The sequence below is a fragment of the Aquila chrysaetos genome, chromosome 17, assembly GCF_900496995.4.
Source record: "Aquila chrysaetos chrysaetos chromosome 17, bAquChr1.4, whole genome shotgun sequence".
NCBI classification, from domain to species: Eukaryota; Metazoa; Chordata; class Aves; order Accipitriformes; family Accipitridae; genus Aquila; species Aquila chrysaetos.
Genome location: NC_044020.1, coordinates 14,016,025 through 14,030,120, shown reverse-complemented (window position 1 = coordinate 14,030,120; position 14,096 = coordinate 14,016,025). Strand labels below are relative to the sequence as shown.

The 14,096-nt window shown below is 49.6% G+C and overlaps 1 protein-coding gene across 3 annotated transcripts in view; it reads right to left on the bottom strand.

The window, feature by feature from the left end:
• Positions 1-14,096, bottom strand: part of LOC115352598 (cat eye syndrome critical region protein 2) — a 105,286-nt gene that overhangs the window by 21,086 nt on the left and 70,104 nt on the right. For 2 of the 3 annotated variants that reach the window (XR_003927193.2, XM_030041021.2), the window contains exons 3-9: positions 11,245-11,428; positions 10,352-10,491; positions 9,729-9,833; positions 9,066-9,115; positions 6,555-6,724; positions 5,736-5,813; positions 732-888 (exon numbers count right to left, since the gene is read on the bottom strand). Coding sequence is in view for 2 of the 3 variants with exons in the window: in XM_030041021.2 (XP_029896881.1) it covers positions 732-888; positions 5,736-5,813; positions 6,555-6,724; positions 9,066-9,115; positions 9,729-9,833; positions 10,352-10,491; positions 11,245-11,428 (884 nt within the window). In the remaining variant the exon portion in view is untranslated. The remainder of the gene's footprint in view (positions 1-731; positions 889-5,735; positions 5,814-6,554; positions 6,725-9,065; positions 9,116-9,728; positions 9,834-10,351; positions 10,492-11,244; positions 11,429-14,096) is intronic. The other variant, XM_030041022.2, reaches the window with a different exon arrangement.

Below are 14,096 nucleotides of genomic sequence, written 5' to 3'. Positions count from 1 at the left end.
CTGACAGGGAGAAGGTGGTCAGAAATTAGTCTGCTCTTAGACACCAGTGCTTACATGTACTGGCAGGACGCCTGCTGTCTGTGCCTTGATCTGACGTATTAAACACAACACAGCTGTTTCTTGCAGAACAGCTTAAATCAGCATTTAATTCAAAACCACGAAAAAACAAGACCAACAGCCGAAGTTGCCACTTCTGGTGCTCTATTTAGCCTGGTCCCCATGTTTTTAGTTCTCCAGTTGATAAGGCCAGTAGCAATATAAAAATACTACTCTTGCTACTCCCATGTTGTCACCTTCCCTTTCTCCTCAAAGGTAATCCTTCTTTTATCATGCATTGGGCCAAAAGGACCAAACGCTATTCAGCAAGAGCAAAGCCAGCTAATCCTGCACACAGGGAAATCCATGAGGACACAAGTGGGGAGACAGAAGAGAAATGAGGAACAACTCAAATAGCAGGAAAAAAAAGTACAGCTTGAGCAAGGGAGAAAATAAGCATGATTTGAGGAAGACAACATAATTGAAGGATGCACTAGAGAACAGCCACCAACACCAAGGGAGCTAGACAAAGGAAAAGAAGCTACAGTCAGACCAATTTATCAGAGGTAAGTGCAAGAAAAGATACTCCCCTTAGCAGGCCTGGCAGGGGAGGAATGCAAATGGCAGATATTAATTCAAGATCTCAATCTTGGCTTTGAAAGCTTCCATCCCTGCTTCACACTGGCAGCACGTACCTTCCACTGCTTTGACCTTCTCCTCCATCTCTCTCTTCCTCTCCTCCTTTAGCAGCTGTTCCTGCTCCCTCTTCTGCACTGCTATAAGGATTTGGCGCTCCTCCTCTTCCTCTCTGCGCCTCTGCTTCTCCATTGAACTCAGCACGTTCGGGTTTACCTGTAACAAAATGGTACACCAAAAACTGTAATGCATCGGCTTATTAAAGTCTGAGCAGAGGCAGGTTTACTTTGAGCAAGTATTAAAGCATACCTACAATGCATGGCTGGGGGAAAAAATGAAAGGAATAAAAAGGATTTGTACATATGAATTCTTGGATGAAAAGCAACATGTAAAGGAAAGTTATTTGTCAAGCAATGAAATCCTATTGAGACAGGGACAAAGGAAGGAGAAGCAATGGGTTAGACAAGCTGCCACTCTGCCAGGGTCGCACCACGTGTATTTCCCTTCTGGGCAAAGGATTTGGGCTGTTGACACCCCCACACAACACCTCTACCCCTTCCAGCTAGCAGAGGCCTAAGTTGCAAGAGTGAGCAGAAAGGACTACTCCGCCAAACCTGGCTTGGCTTTAAAACACAAAGTACTTAGGATAGGAAAAGAGGCTGGTAGAGCCTTGCATCAAGGTATCTTTTGGAGTGTTTTCCTTTCCCATTCAAAATAAGGCCTGCCATATTTCTGTGTGCTAATCTCCCCTGAAATAGCTCTTGCTTGTTTGTTTGGACAGTTTTCCTGCTGGGTCCCCCAACCAGTTTTATCATTCAAGGATGCCTGGCTCTTTATTGCCCCACTTCCTCACCTCCCCACTGCCAGCAGGCTGCAAGGCTGTGTTTGATCCCACTTAGACTGCAGGCTTCCCAGACCAGGAATCGCCTGCTCCTATTTCTCCAATAAAGTGGGAGGTATGTATATGGCAGTGTGGAATTACCTTTATTAGCTTAATTTAATTATAAGACAGATAAACTGGTCATCCACCAGCCACTCCCACTTTTTTGACTTCTGCAAGACCAAGATATGTGTGCCCTATCAGCAGGGAATATCAACCGGAAAAGAACAATGTGCATACAGTTTTCTCCACCTTCATTTTCAGGGAATAACCAGCAACTGCCACTTAGGCAGAAGGCATTTCCTGAGGATTAGCAATCAGCTGGGGTCCCTTGGCTGCTGTTCAGACCATCAACTTCTCCAGGGCCATTATTAATCCCCAGAAAAAAATCTGGCACCACGATTACTATTTTGTCCTTGTTTCATTGCCTAGAACAAGAACCTCGGGGTGTTTTGATAAATGCCTAGAAATGTGGTCTGGTTTCACTGTACACTCATTCCCCCTCTGTCTCCCCTTCCCCTACACAGCACTGCCCTACAATCTCCCCCTGCAGCTCTCCGTGGACAAGCATCATGTATTATCTCCCTGCCTCCAGCAGCAACAATATATTAAGAGAATTATGCTTCAGCCACCAACAGCCACGAAGAAGTGTCCAAGAGAGGGTGATGGGACTCTTGATGATATTAGGACCATATCCTGCATTTAGGGACACATTGGAGAGCAAAAACACTATTTTGTGCTGATCCTCTTAGGTGAAACCCACAGCACAATCTTACCACAAGGGAATTCTGCCTATCTTCGCCAAATATTAGTACCTCACTCTTCTACCCCTTTCCTAGGGAAACTATTCTGTGAGTCCATATGCCTTTAGGTTAGCCAGCTTCTCCTCACATTCAGTCTAAAGTTAATTTCTCATCCCCTCAATTCCATCCAATTATTCCTAGTTATGCTGTTCTGGGTGAACATAAATTCTCCTCTTCTTCAGCCACATTCCAGCCTTTATGGGCTTCCTCAGATGCTTATACAAAACTACCACGGTTCTGTAATTAAGTTAAATGTTTCCTTATAAATCAGTCCTTCCAGCTCCCTAATCATTCCAGTTGTCTCTCTCAGGCCTTTCCTCCAAGTGTTCAATATCCAATACGCCCAGTACTGAAACTGCTATGCCAAGTACAAGAGGTCAAGAACCTACAGAATCGGGTTCTACATTTCCACTTTTGATTCTTTTCATATCCCTTTCTCAACTGCCCTACTATCAGATTTTCTACTCATGCACTGCAAACAACTTCTTTTCAGGACTGATCCTGACCACTGTCCAACAGTTTTCCCCTAACTTTTTTGATCAATCTTTAAATTGCAGTAGGAACCAAAAACCATCAGGTTGTGCAGCTATTAGGAAGAGAAAGGGGTGAGCAGGAACTAGCCACCAGAAGTTGGTACACCAAGATATTTTATTGAGGATGTGACCATCAGCCTCTAGATTCTCCAGCCAGTAGATCTAAGCCAGCCTGGCATACCACACTGATTTCTTCAACTTGGTGCACAGGTCAGACCTTCCCTTTCCCCGGATTCATATGGTTTCTACCATTCATGTCCTATGGAAATGTGAACACAACATCCAAGCTGCAGTTCTCACACCAGGGCTCTCCAAGCCTGCAGGGTGTACTCAGCACCCTATACTGTAATGGCGCGACACAGAATCTATAGCACGTTCCACATCAACCCACCACAAATACAGCATCGACAAAGCGACGGGACAATCTGAAGCAAAGAATAAGATGTCATCCTAGCAGATCAAGGAAGAGAAGAAAAGGAAAAGCAGAAACCCCAAGCACAGTGTAGCGAGCACCAAGGGCTGCAGCAGATGCTCACAACAACTGCGCTTGCTCCCTGCAGCGGTTGCAGGGCAGCAGCAATCCTGGCACGGGCTCTTCGAGACACTTCAGACACAAAAATAGCCTGATTTTCAGAGGGACCTACTGCCTGGTGTTCCACTTAAGCCCATTGGGGATGAATGTACTCAACTCAGGGTTAAAAAAAATAAGCAAACCAACAAGTAAACTCCTACTAGATGTGATGGAAGCAGACGCCTATTGGAACGATAAAAACAAGAACCCAACACATGTTAAACTTCCTTCCTGACCAAAGAGGTGGCAAAGGGATGTTTCTCCACCTTCCTCCCCACTTGGAGGATAATAAAACACCCCTTGCATCTGCGACCGCAGCATCACCGCCTCCTTCCCTCCGCCAGAGAGCACTCCAGGACACAACATCGGCCTTCCCCCCCTGCCTGGGACCCCGAAAGGGCCAAACTTCTGCCTTTTGCTTTGCTCTCCGGACAGTGGGTATCAGACTTCAGGGGCAGAAGGCCAGGAGGCACGGGTGCCCGGGGCACCCCAGCCCCCTCCAGCCACACGCCCCGGCCCCTCATCCTCCAAACCTTCCCTGCTCCAGTTTCCGCAGCGCTGCCCTAATGAGGGTGCTGCTCAGGCAGCTCTCTAATGAGGAGCTAATCTGAACCACCTGTTGAGAAATCCCCCGCAGGATTAGGAGCCTACGGAGCGGTTGTATCTCGGACCGAAGCAACATCCAGCTCGTGGAGTTGGGAGGAAGGGGTCACCCCTGCACCGGGCTGAGGTTTTCTCCCCCAGAGCCGCCTGCTGCCCACCCCTCGCTCGGCAAACAAGCCATCAGACATGCTGGCACCTTCCCTGGCTCCCTCGCGGCAGGGACGACTGCCACGTCCTGCTGGGGAGCCGGCGCGAGCGTCGCCACCCTCGCGCTGGCTGGCTCCCCACGCCCCGGCGCAGCGGGTGCCGGGGAGGGCCCCCCGCTCACGGGAAACGTTTCACTGGCCCACAGGCAGCAATTAACAGCCCTCTGCCGCTGCAGACCTGGAGCACCTGCGGTACTGATTAGCATCATTCAGGCTCCATGTGTTTCCCACTCCCCTCCTCCTCTGGGATTTCTGCTGCCTGTGAACAAACACGTGTCCCTCGGCTTCCTGCATGGTGGGCTTTGCAGAGAGCAATTCTGGCCCCAAACTGACCATTGCTGGGGTCTTATTTTCCTCTTGGCAGGCTTTTATCTGCAGCATGATGAGAGGCTCTTCCTTCCTTTTATTTATCTATTCTAAGTAATTATATTTATTGTGGGGAACTGTACTTTCTCCTTTGTTTTGCGGAAACCCCTGACCCTGGCTCACGTGGGATATTCCCTGCAGTTTAATTTCCCAGGGTTTGACAAAACACCAGGTAACTACGTTTTCATTACATCTACAGCGAGAGATTATGCCACAGCCTGATAGAATCAAGCCAATTTTTTCCTCCAAAGCTAATCCTGTGTTGCCTGACCCATTGCTTTGGGTAGCAGTTGCCAGTTCAAAGGCCCCCCATCTCCACCGTACCATGCCCCTGGCTGTGCCAGCGTGACTGTTGGGGGCTGCGTGGTGAACTGGATCGGAAAACTGATCTACGTTAAAAATAACCGCGACCAAAGAAAAAGGTTATATTTAACTCCAGTCATTTTCCTGGGTCTGGTTCACTGCACAGACCCGCAAGCAGCAGCACTGTTACACTGATGGGGTGGAGAGGAGATGAGGGTGAAGAGGCACGGAAAGAGCCGTTTCAGTTGACAAGGCTGCAGTTTGATAAGCATTTCTTCAAACAGCCTAAATTGTGACTTCCATTTCCAGCTGACCCCCTCTTAGCTCCGCTCCGTACTGCATCAGTCATTCTTCTCTCCCTCCGCACTATCTACACCCTCATGTGTTTGCAGCCTCACGTTTTCCCCTTGGCTGAATTTCTGTCATTTCCCTTTGTAAGCCGGTTCTTCTAGCCCTCTCATCCTTCTTCAACTTTTCTTTGAACTGCCTCGAATGTGCCAGCACTTTCATTGAAGTGGAATTCCCCAGACTGAGCGCAGATTTCCATATGCAGCTGCACCCGAGTCTGCAGCGAGGCCGGTTACCTCTGCAATCCAGAGGGCAGCACCTCCCTGCTCGCCATAGAAACTCCGAGTGTCAGCCTGCCTTTGACGGGCATTACCACCCATCTCTCTTTCAGCACAAGCACTTTCAAATGACTTCTTCCCACTGAATAGCGATGCTGCGGTTTATTTTTTCCCCCAGGAGGCATCTGCTCTCGCCTCCCTCCGTCGTCCTCCCCCTCGCACCCCCCCTCACCTCCTGCTTGATTGGTTTGATGGGCTGATGGTCAGACATCCACCTGGGAGAAAACTCTGTCCGCTGCAGACGCTTCTCCTGAAACAGGGTTGAGAATTGAGGGAAGGAAAAAGAGAGTGGAGGAAATTAGGGCACATCGGTGATACTGGCAGGAGAAACTCTGGGGGCTAGAAGTGACCATGAAATCCCTATTTGCTTTACAAGGGTAGCAAATAAGCAAACTGAACTGAATCCAAGAACATCACGCTGACTGCAGAGCCCATTTTACAAAGCCATCCAGCCGAAGGATCCCGTTCCAAATCTGTCCCACCTGAAAACATTCAGTTGATAGACAGTACCCTTCGGTGTTTTGGGGCTCTGACATACCAGCTCAAGCAGACTTAGCTAGGACAGCTAAAGCAGCCACTGCCCCTTCAGCAGCGCCAGCTGAGAAACGGCAGTAAAAGTGGAAATCACAGGCAGTTTGCATAGAAAAGCTAGGCTGTAAATCGCAGCAGTTCAAAAGCAGACAGAGATTCCCTGCTAGCAGAAAAGGGACACAGAACATGGCTGAAGACAGTAACCCCTTCAGCCGTCCTACGTACGCTGCCATGCAATCATGAACCAGATCCTTAAGTATCGACTCTAGCCCTGCTGCTCCATGGGGGAGAGCCTTTCTCCCCATACACAAGCTAAACAGCCCCCGCATCCACAACACTTGCAGGCCAGAGGCGGTAGACGGGGTGAGGGCTGCTTGGATTTAGCTGTCCTTCAATCAGCAAACGTCCACGCTCTTGGAAGTGGTCAAAGAGAGGTAAACAGGATGTCATGTCTCCTCACCTTCTGTGCAATCATGTTGCAGATCTCCGGCAGGAAGTCTTCACTCAAGAGTTTGTAGAGCTGCCGCTCTCTAAGGGAAGTCCTCTCTCTGAAGCTCTCTGTGACCTGCCTCCACTCCTCTTCCGTCTGACACAGCAGCCACCATGTCCCACGGCCAGGCCCTTGGGACCCTTCAACAACACGAAAGGATGTTATCTCCACAGCAGTTATGACTAACAACTTTTCTTTATCCCTTCTCCTCTCCTCAGGGCTCAGGAAGAGCAAAAGATAGTGCCAATGGCCACTGTTACGAGAAACATGCTCTTTGCTATAGACCCAAAGCCCTGGTGATCCACCAGAAGCACTACTACCTCCCCTAGCGACACTGAAAATGATGCCAAGACACAGAGGAAGTACACAGGTGAAGAAGCAATGGCGGCACTTTGCAACACATGGGTAGTGTGACATTCCTGTAGTAAGCCTCCATTCCAGTTACGATGGACCAGAGAAAAGGACTTAATTTGTTTCTTGTAATGGAGGCTGTCAGCCAGAGCAGGACATAGGGTAATGCAAATGCCTGATTTAGTCTGGCAGCAGAATAAAAACACTGAAAATTACTGTTATTTGTAATTAGCCTTTTTTTTTTTTTTTTCTTTTTCTTTAGCACTGCAAACCTTTGCTGCGGTGAATAAAACCTCCCATTCTCCCCAAATGAAACATTTTGTTTGCAGGCACTTGAAAGAACAGAAGAGGAAGTGAAGGATGGGCTTCATCGGGCTGCCAGATGAGGGGGAAGTTCCAAAAGTTCACATCCCATCTCTGCTCAGTCCAGAGGGGGATCTGAAGCAGATCTCCCACCACTCTGAAGCATGTCCCAACTGCCAAGGCACTCTGAGCTGTTCTGCCTTGTGTGAAACATTTGAATATTAATTGCGAAGGAAGGACTCGCTCGCATGGTGGTTGGAACACCCACCTGGAGAAGGGGAATGTGGTTCCTGCTCCACAAATGTTTACACAGAGCAGAGAAGCCTCATCGTTTGCAACTTGCATGCTTTTGCCCTGGGACGCTCTCTAAGCAAAAAAGGGTTGTGGCCCATTTTGGGGGAGTGGGAAGAGGTTGGTTCAAACCCCTTTGGGCTGAGGGGTTCTCAGCTCCCTCTAGGCTTTTCTAGAGCTAACCACTGGCGACTGGAAAGAAAGCAATCGTCACTACCCCCACTGGCAGATGTCACGCAGCTTCTCACAGCATTTTCAAGCAAATTAACTATGAAAAATATAAAGAAGCAAAAAACAGAGCCCCTTTCTCTCTGAACCTGACCCTGGGCCCTTTGTGGATCTGAGCTGCCAGCAGCTCCAGCACACAAGCTATCGGGTTGCCCCAGGAAGACTGGAAAGCTGCAGCCTCCCTCCAGCCACCTGCCCTGTCAGAAACCTCCGTGCCGCGGCAGTGGCACAGAGCGAGTGCGTGCTAGCTCCAGGTCATAGTTCAGCCTATACCTTAACCCACCCTTGGCTTCAGCTCACGTTAATGCACTGGGGACTGGTAACTGAGATGGCGAAGGACCAACCATGTGCTGGTTTCTGCCGCCCTGGCTATGCGAAGCTGTCCCCTGCCCACCTGCAGTGGGGAGCTTACCTGCACCCTTGTTTCCCCTTCCCTCGCCAACTGCCTGTGGGCGACTTGTTTCAATACAACCAGGACTAAGGCACTGATTTACCACCAGATTACTCCACAGCTGAAGTGACAAAATTTGCTGGAAGACAATAATCTGAAAAAACCCCCAGCGCCCCATGTGCATTGCTCTGGTTCTGCCACCCAGCTCTGGAGCAGCCACCAAGAAATCTGACGACAAAGGGCAAAGGGAGGCATGGGAAAGACAATGCTACCCTTACCTTTTATTGTAGGGCAACGGGCAGGCTGAGCCCCTGGGTTATGTGGAAGCCAATGGATCCACATGTATGACAAATTAGTCCCAGCCTGCTCCAGCTCACTTTCACGTTATGTTACTGACTCACTTTTTCTGCTTGCCTTGTTAACCCTTAGGTGGGTATCCCGAAGACATCATTTGCCCAAGCTCAGCCACCCAACGGCTGCTGGGAAGGAGAGGTGAGGAGAATTAAAAAGGTTCTTCCTTCCCTATCTTGGCATCACTGACCCCACTCTCTTCCCAGTCTGAGAAAATGCACCCACTACAAACAGGGCTTGTGTTCACCTCATCCCCAGAAGAGCAAGGGCCATTCAGAGCCCACTTCCATCAACTTTAGTGAGTAGGTGGGCCCCCAAGGCCTAGTGTAACCCAAGATGCTATGTTTCTTCATCCCAAACCAATCCATGATAAGATAGGAAGTCTGCAGGTGCCCAGGCTCCCACCTGAAAGGCAGCCTGTAACACCAACTCCTCCCTCCAAACCCAGCCCCAGCCGCCGGCAGAAAGACTCTCCCTTTCCTGAGAAAGGCATCTCTCTAGGCTTTGATAATTTAAGAGCCGTGTTAGCCAATCATATCAAGCCTGACCTCACAAAATCTCTTTACCATTTCTTATTTGAGTCTCGCGGATTAGCAAGTTCTCTTCTGCCTTCTCCCTGCCAAAAAAGAAAGAGAAGGAGTGATACAATAAATACATTACTTCACATCACTGAAACGCAGGCGCTTCTGAGAAGAATAGGGGATACAGCAATTATTCAATGCACGGCAAAACCATGAAAAAAACCAGCATGCAGAACACACATTCAATATATATATTCACATGTATATTTATCATAGCTTCATAAAATTTTAAGAAGTGAAGGTGCAGGCTGGAGTTTGGCAAGGATAGTATTTCAATTCTTACAGGAAGCATCCCAAAATCTATACTGACTCAAGTGGCCGGGATTTTTGGCTTCAAGTGCTACACAGTGAAAGTGTTCTTTATCAGGAGCATATTCCCTAGCACTGCACGGAGGAACTGCATCTGAAGTGAGGTGGTTGGAAGAGCGATACCCACTGTTTCACCAAACTTGGCTTCCAGCACAATCAGAATTTTCTTTGGAGAGCGATCAAAGCACCCACCAAGTCTGAGCTTGCTTCACTTCAGAGATGCATTGAAATTATGGCTGCATGGTATATACATACTTATTGGGGGAACCCCAGAAGTACATTATACTTCCCCCGGGAACATAGGCATTTTACGTCTATTGCAGGAACAGCCTTTCCTACCTCAGCAAATTTTCTTCCAGTAGTTTTTTCCGCTTTGGGGGTCGTCCTCGTCTCTTGCCCGTTTTCCCAGGAACATTTGGGGTGTTTGTCTGCCCCCCACATCCCCTGCGAAACGGCAAAACCACCATGAAATATCTGCTGAGCAAGGGAACTGCGGCCGGCAGGATGGGAGAAAGGCAGGGAAATCGGAACAGCTGCTAGGGACCCAACCAAAGGAGGGATTAAATCAGAGCAGCAGCGGGCCAGGGAGGGGAGGAGAGGAGGGATTCCCACTGGCTGGGAGCCTGATCTGGGAGCCGCCGGCACGGTGCGGGGCAGACGGGGAGGAATGCGGTGGGGCAGGCAGCATCGCTCCCACAGCAGGCTCTCCCGGTGCCACAAAGGCTGCAGGCTGGCTCCGACACAATGCGCGACGCAGGGCAGCTCGCAGTCTGCTTGGCAACTCCAGTCTCGCCCCGCACCGCCCCGGCCCTCTCCCAGGCCCCCCCGGCGCTGCCGCACGCTCCCCGCCGCCCCCGACACAACAGCAGTCAGGCGGAGCCCCCTCCAGCCGGGCTGGCTGTGCTGTCCCCCTCCTCGCCCCCCGCACCCAGACATGGCGGGGGATGCGTGGGGGCCGTTACCTGTCTGGGGCCAGCTCTCCGTTGGTTTTCCCCTGCACCGGGTCCTCCTTGTACATCCGCGTGCCGTAGAAGTACCAGTACAGGGCACCGCTGCTGTCCTCGCCCAGCGGCTCCACGCGGAGGCTGTCGGCGTCCAAGCCCTGCGCCCACCGGGAGCCCCCCGCCAGACGGTGACAAGTTGAAAAGCGGCCACATTGTCACACAAAACATGATGACACCCCTCCGCAAACACCTCCCTCCCTCCTCCCCTCCCACCGTGCCACAGCAGCAGTACAGCTGCTCCTCCGGGCGAGCTGGGAAAATGTTACTCCAGGGGGAAGGCAACGTTCACTCTCCGTCCAGGGAGGGATTTAGATTGGCATCTCTAATTTGAATGGCCTCTCTCATTTTAACATTTCGTCTCTGGTGCTCCTGACAGGGAAGGTCTAATTAGTGCCGGTGACAGTCACGCACAGCCCTGAGAAGCTCCCTCCCCCCTCCCTGCCACCACCCTTCCCCCAGCTCCCCCCGTACACTTCAGCCCCGTCCTTTCATCTCACACCATCCCTCAGCACGGCAGTCTCGGCTCTCACAGCCCTGCCATTACCGCTGGAGCATCTCCAAATTCACTCTTCACAGGAAGAGTAGCCAATGAAGCCAATTTACTTAGCGACTCCCGTGTTACGATGCATCCGTGCAGGACAAAGGCCCCAGGAGCAGTCCTGAGCGCTTGCCTTGGGTCCGCTGCAAGGCAGGGGAGGAGATGGGGAACTGTTGATGCGCTGCACCTCCCCTGATCACCTGGCCTTAAAATACACTTAATAGCATCAACCCTTCTCTTCCCAGGAAGATTCACTGATCTGGCCCAGCTCCTGCGGCCGCGCTGTTTGCCCCTTCCCTGCTCCCCAAAGCACCTTGAGGAGGTCGAAGACATCATCTGCATCGAGGCGATAGTCACAGAGGCGGTGCAGGATCTCCACCCGGGTGCGCAGGGGCAGCTCCTGGAAGGTGGACTCCCGCAAGGGGTTGGGTTTCCCTTCCTCCAGCTCCCAGCGGTAGTTGATGATGTCCTCCAGGTAGCTGTGAAATGTCTGGGATCTAACCAAGGAAACAAAGTCCCACACATTCACTGTAGTTTGCCATGCCAGAAACACCTGGTGCAACCAAGCAACTTGAACAAACACAACACAAAGATAGCTAACACTTGAAGGAAAACCATGCCCCATGACAGCTATGGTTAGGTGCAGCTCTGTAACTCAGGTTCCCAAAACACAGCAATCTCATTGCAACACCACGGGATTTCACATTATACACACAGCTTACAGGACTCTGCATTACTGTTATTTCCTTCCAAGCTGAAAGAACAAGCTAAATATGATGCCAGCTCAGCCTCATCCCCTTTCTATCCCAATGGGCAGTGCCTTGTGCTAGCACCAACATCAACCCTTTACTAAAATAGGATGCAACGAAGCTGACAAGTCTGATCACCTTCCACCTCTCCCCATTTCATGTGGAGACCCTCTTCTTCAGCTTCAGCTTTCCATTTGCTCCTCACATTTGCCATTGCTAAGCCCTGCTCCTCTCTCTGCCTGTTAAGTAGTTTTCCATGCCCTGGTTCAGTGCCTTGAAACTTTCCATAGCTGATCGTCTCCTCCCCACTTTGCTGCTGTATGCTTCCCATACTCCTCTTGTGGCCCCTATTCTCCTCTCCCTTCATCCCCAAAGGTGCTGCCACTTTCTGTTCCTCCACCAGTGGCTCTGGCAGGACATCTGCACGGCCCGGTTAATGCACCCGGCTTGGGCCCCGCCACTCAACAAGGCTCATTCCCAACATGAGTGTACCTCCCAAACAGGGTTCAGCCCAGAGGACTCTCTCCTCTCTTGTGTCCCAGATGATCAAGCTGAACACTTGAACTCTTCATAAACATTGCTATTAAAATTATCTTTCTCATTTTCTAGCTGGGCCACATTAAGTTCCCCTTTCATTCCCAGCAGCTCCTCATATAATGCAAGGAAACACACATTTCTTACCCTCATCTGGCATTGAGGGTAATGTCTCCATCTGACACATAGTAGACTGCTGATAGAGCTTAAGGCTAAAACAACTCCTGTCTATATTTTAATGAGACTTAAGTCCTTATTCTGACTGCTGAAGGTTTCAAGGGAGGGAATGAAAAAGGGCTGGTGAGGCCATGTGTCCCTAAATATAAAACTTCCTTAAGATCTGTCCATATCACTTTGAGTCCTGAGACTTGCCAGGCTCTCTCAGCCTGCTCGAGTTGTGTACCCCGAGCACAGCAAAGGGGGACCCCCCATGCCCCAGTCATTCTTGCACACACGGGAAGTCCATATGCCAGCAAGAACACCACTGGGTACACATTCCCACCAGCTCTCAAAAAGGCAGCTCGACTTGATAGGTTTTTGGCACAAATGGATTCCTCTATATGATTAATGGAACCGTGCCAGTGCTACAGAATTGCATTTGCCTGAGAAATTGCTAACTACTACAAAAGCTATTATTTTTTAACAAAGAGACAGAGGAGCATGATCCAACTGAAGAAAGATCATTAAAAGTCAACAAGAAGTTAGCTATTAGACAGGGGGCTTCATGTGTTCGGTAAAGACTGGGTGTCTTTGCAAGGACCATGACTGGACAGTGACTGCAAGAACGAAGGAACAGATGCCACATGATTCCTCAAGCCGTGTCCACCTGGCAGCGTTCCCCTTCCTCCTCGAGTGGAGAGAAGTTGATGCTACCACCCTGCAGATCACTCCCCACCAGCCTGCTTCTTTCTGACGTCAAACGCAAGCTGACCTCCCAGAGATATCCCCTCTCACCGGATGAGTGTTACCAGCCCTCCGGTTGTATTTAACAACAGATGCTTGAATGTACCTGGATGGAGTGCCTTCTGCAGCCTGCAGTCTGCTCTTTTCTGCATGACACAAGCAAAGCATTGGTCCAAGCATTTTCAAGTATCATTGTTTTGCCCCACTAATATCAGCAATCAAACAAATGCAATTTGAAACAGTTCCCTACACTGACACAGCTTGGTCAACAAAGGAGGACTGGCTGTTTTATGGAATTATTTCTGTGCTGCCTTAAGTACTAATTTTAGGGTAAAAACTACAGCAACTATACTTTTTAAAAATGAAATACTCAGTGCACAGTACACCTACCTGAAGTAGCTATGCATTCCCACAGTGTCTTCCTCATATACCTCAAGACCCAACCCAACTTCCAGCAATGACTTCAACGTGGCAAAAAGTGCAATACTAGATTGTCTTTATAGACTTTTTATCTTTAAGAGTGCTATTTGATCACACACGGCTTAAATGTTAGATATTTACTGAAGCCATTGGATAAAAGGAAAAAGAGAAAGACAGATTTGACTAGCTTTTGGAACAGAAATAGTGATGAGGACATCCTTTTCTGAAAGCAGGAAAGCAACACTTGCATTCAGATGCTTAGTCTGTTGCAGAAGGGGAATGACTGTAAGGTCTCGAAGAGCATCCGAGTTTCAGCCCCCTGAGTTCAACTCTGTCAGAGCTCAAGGCAGAAGATTACTTCATCAGATCTGATAGAGAGGCTCTGGCTATTTCCAATAAAATTGACTAATAAAACAGTTTCCGTAGGATCCTGAAAAACTAGTGGGTGACATGGGATACCAGGAAGAAGCAACAAAAGTAACAGGGTTTTATCTGCTCCTGTTTTTCTGGCTACACTTTTTTCTACCAAAAAAAAAGGCAAAGGCATGGATCAGACAAA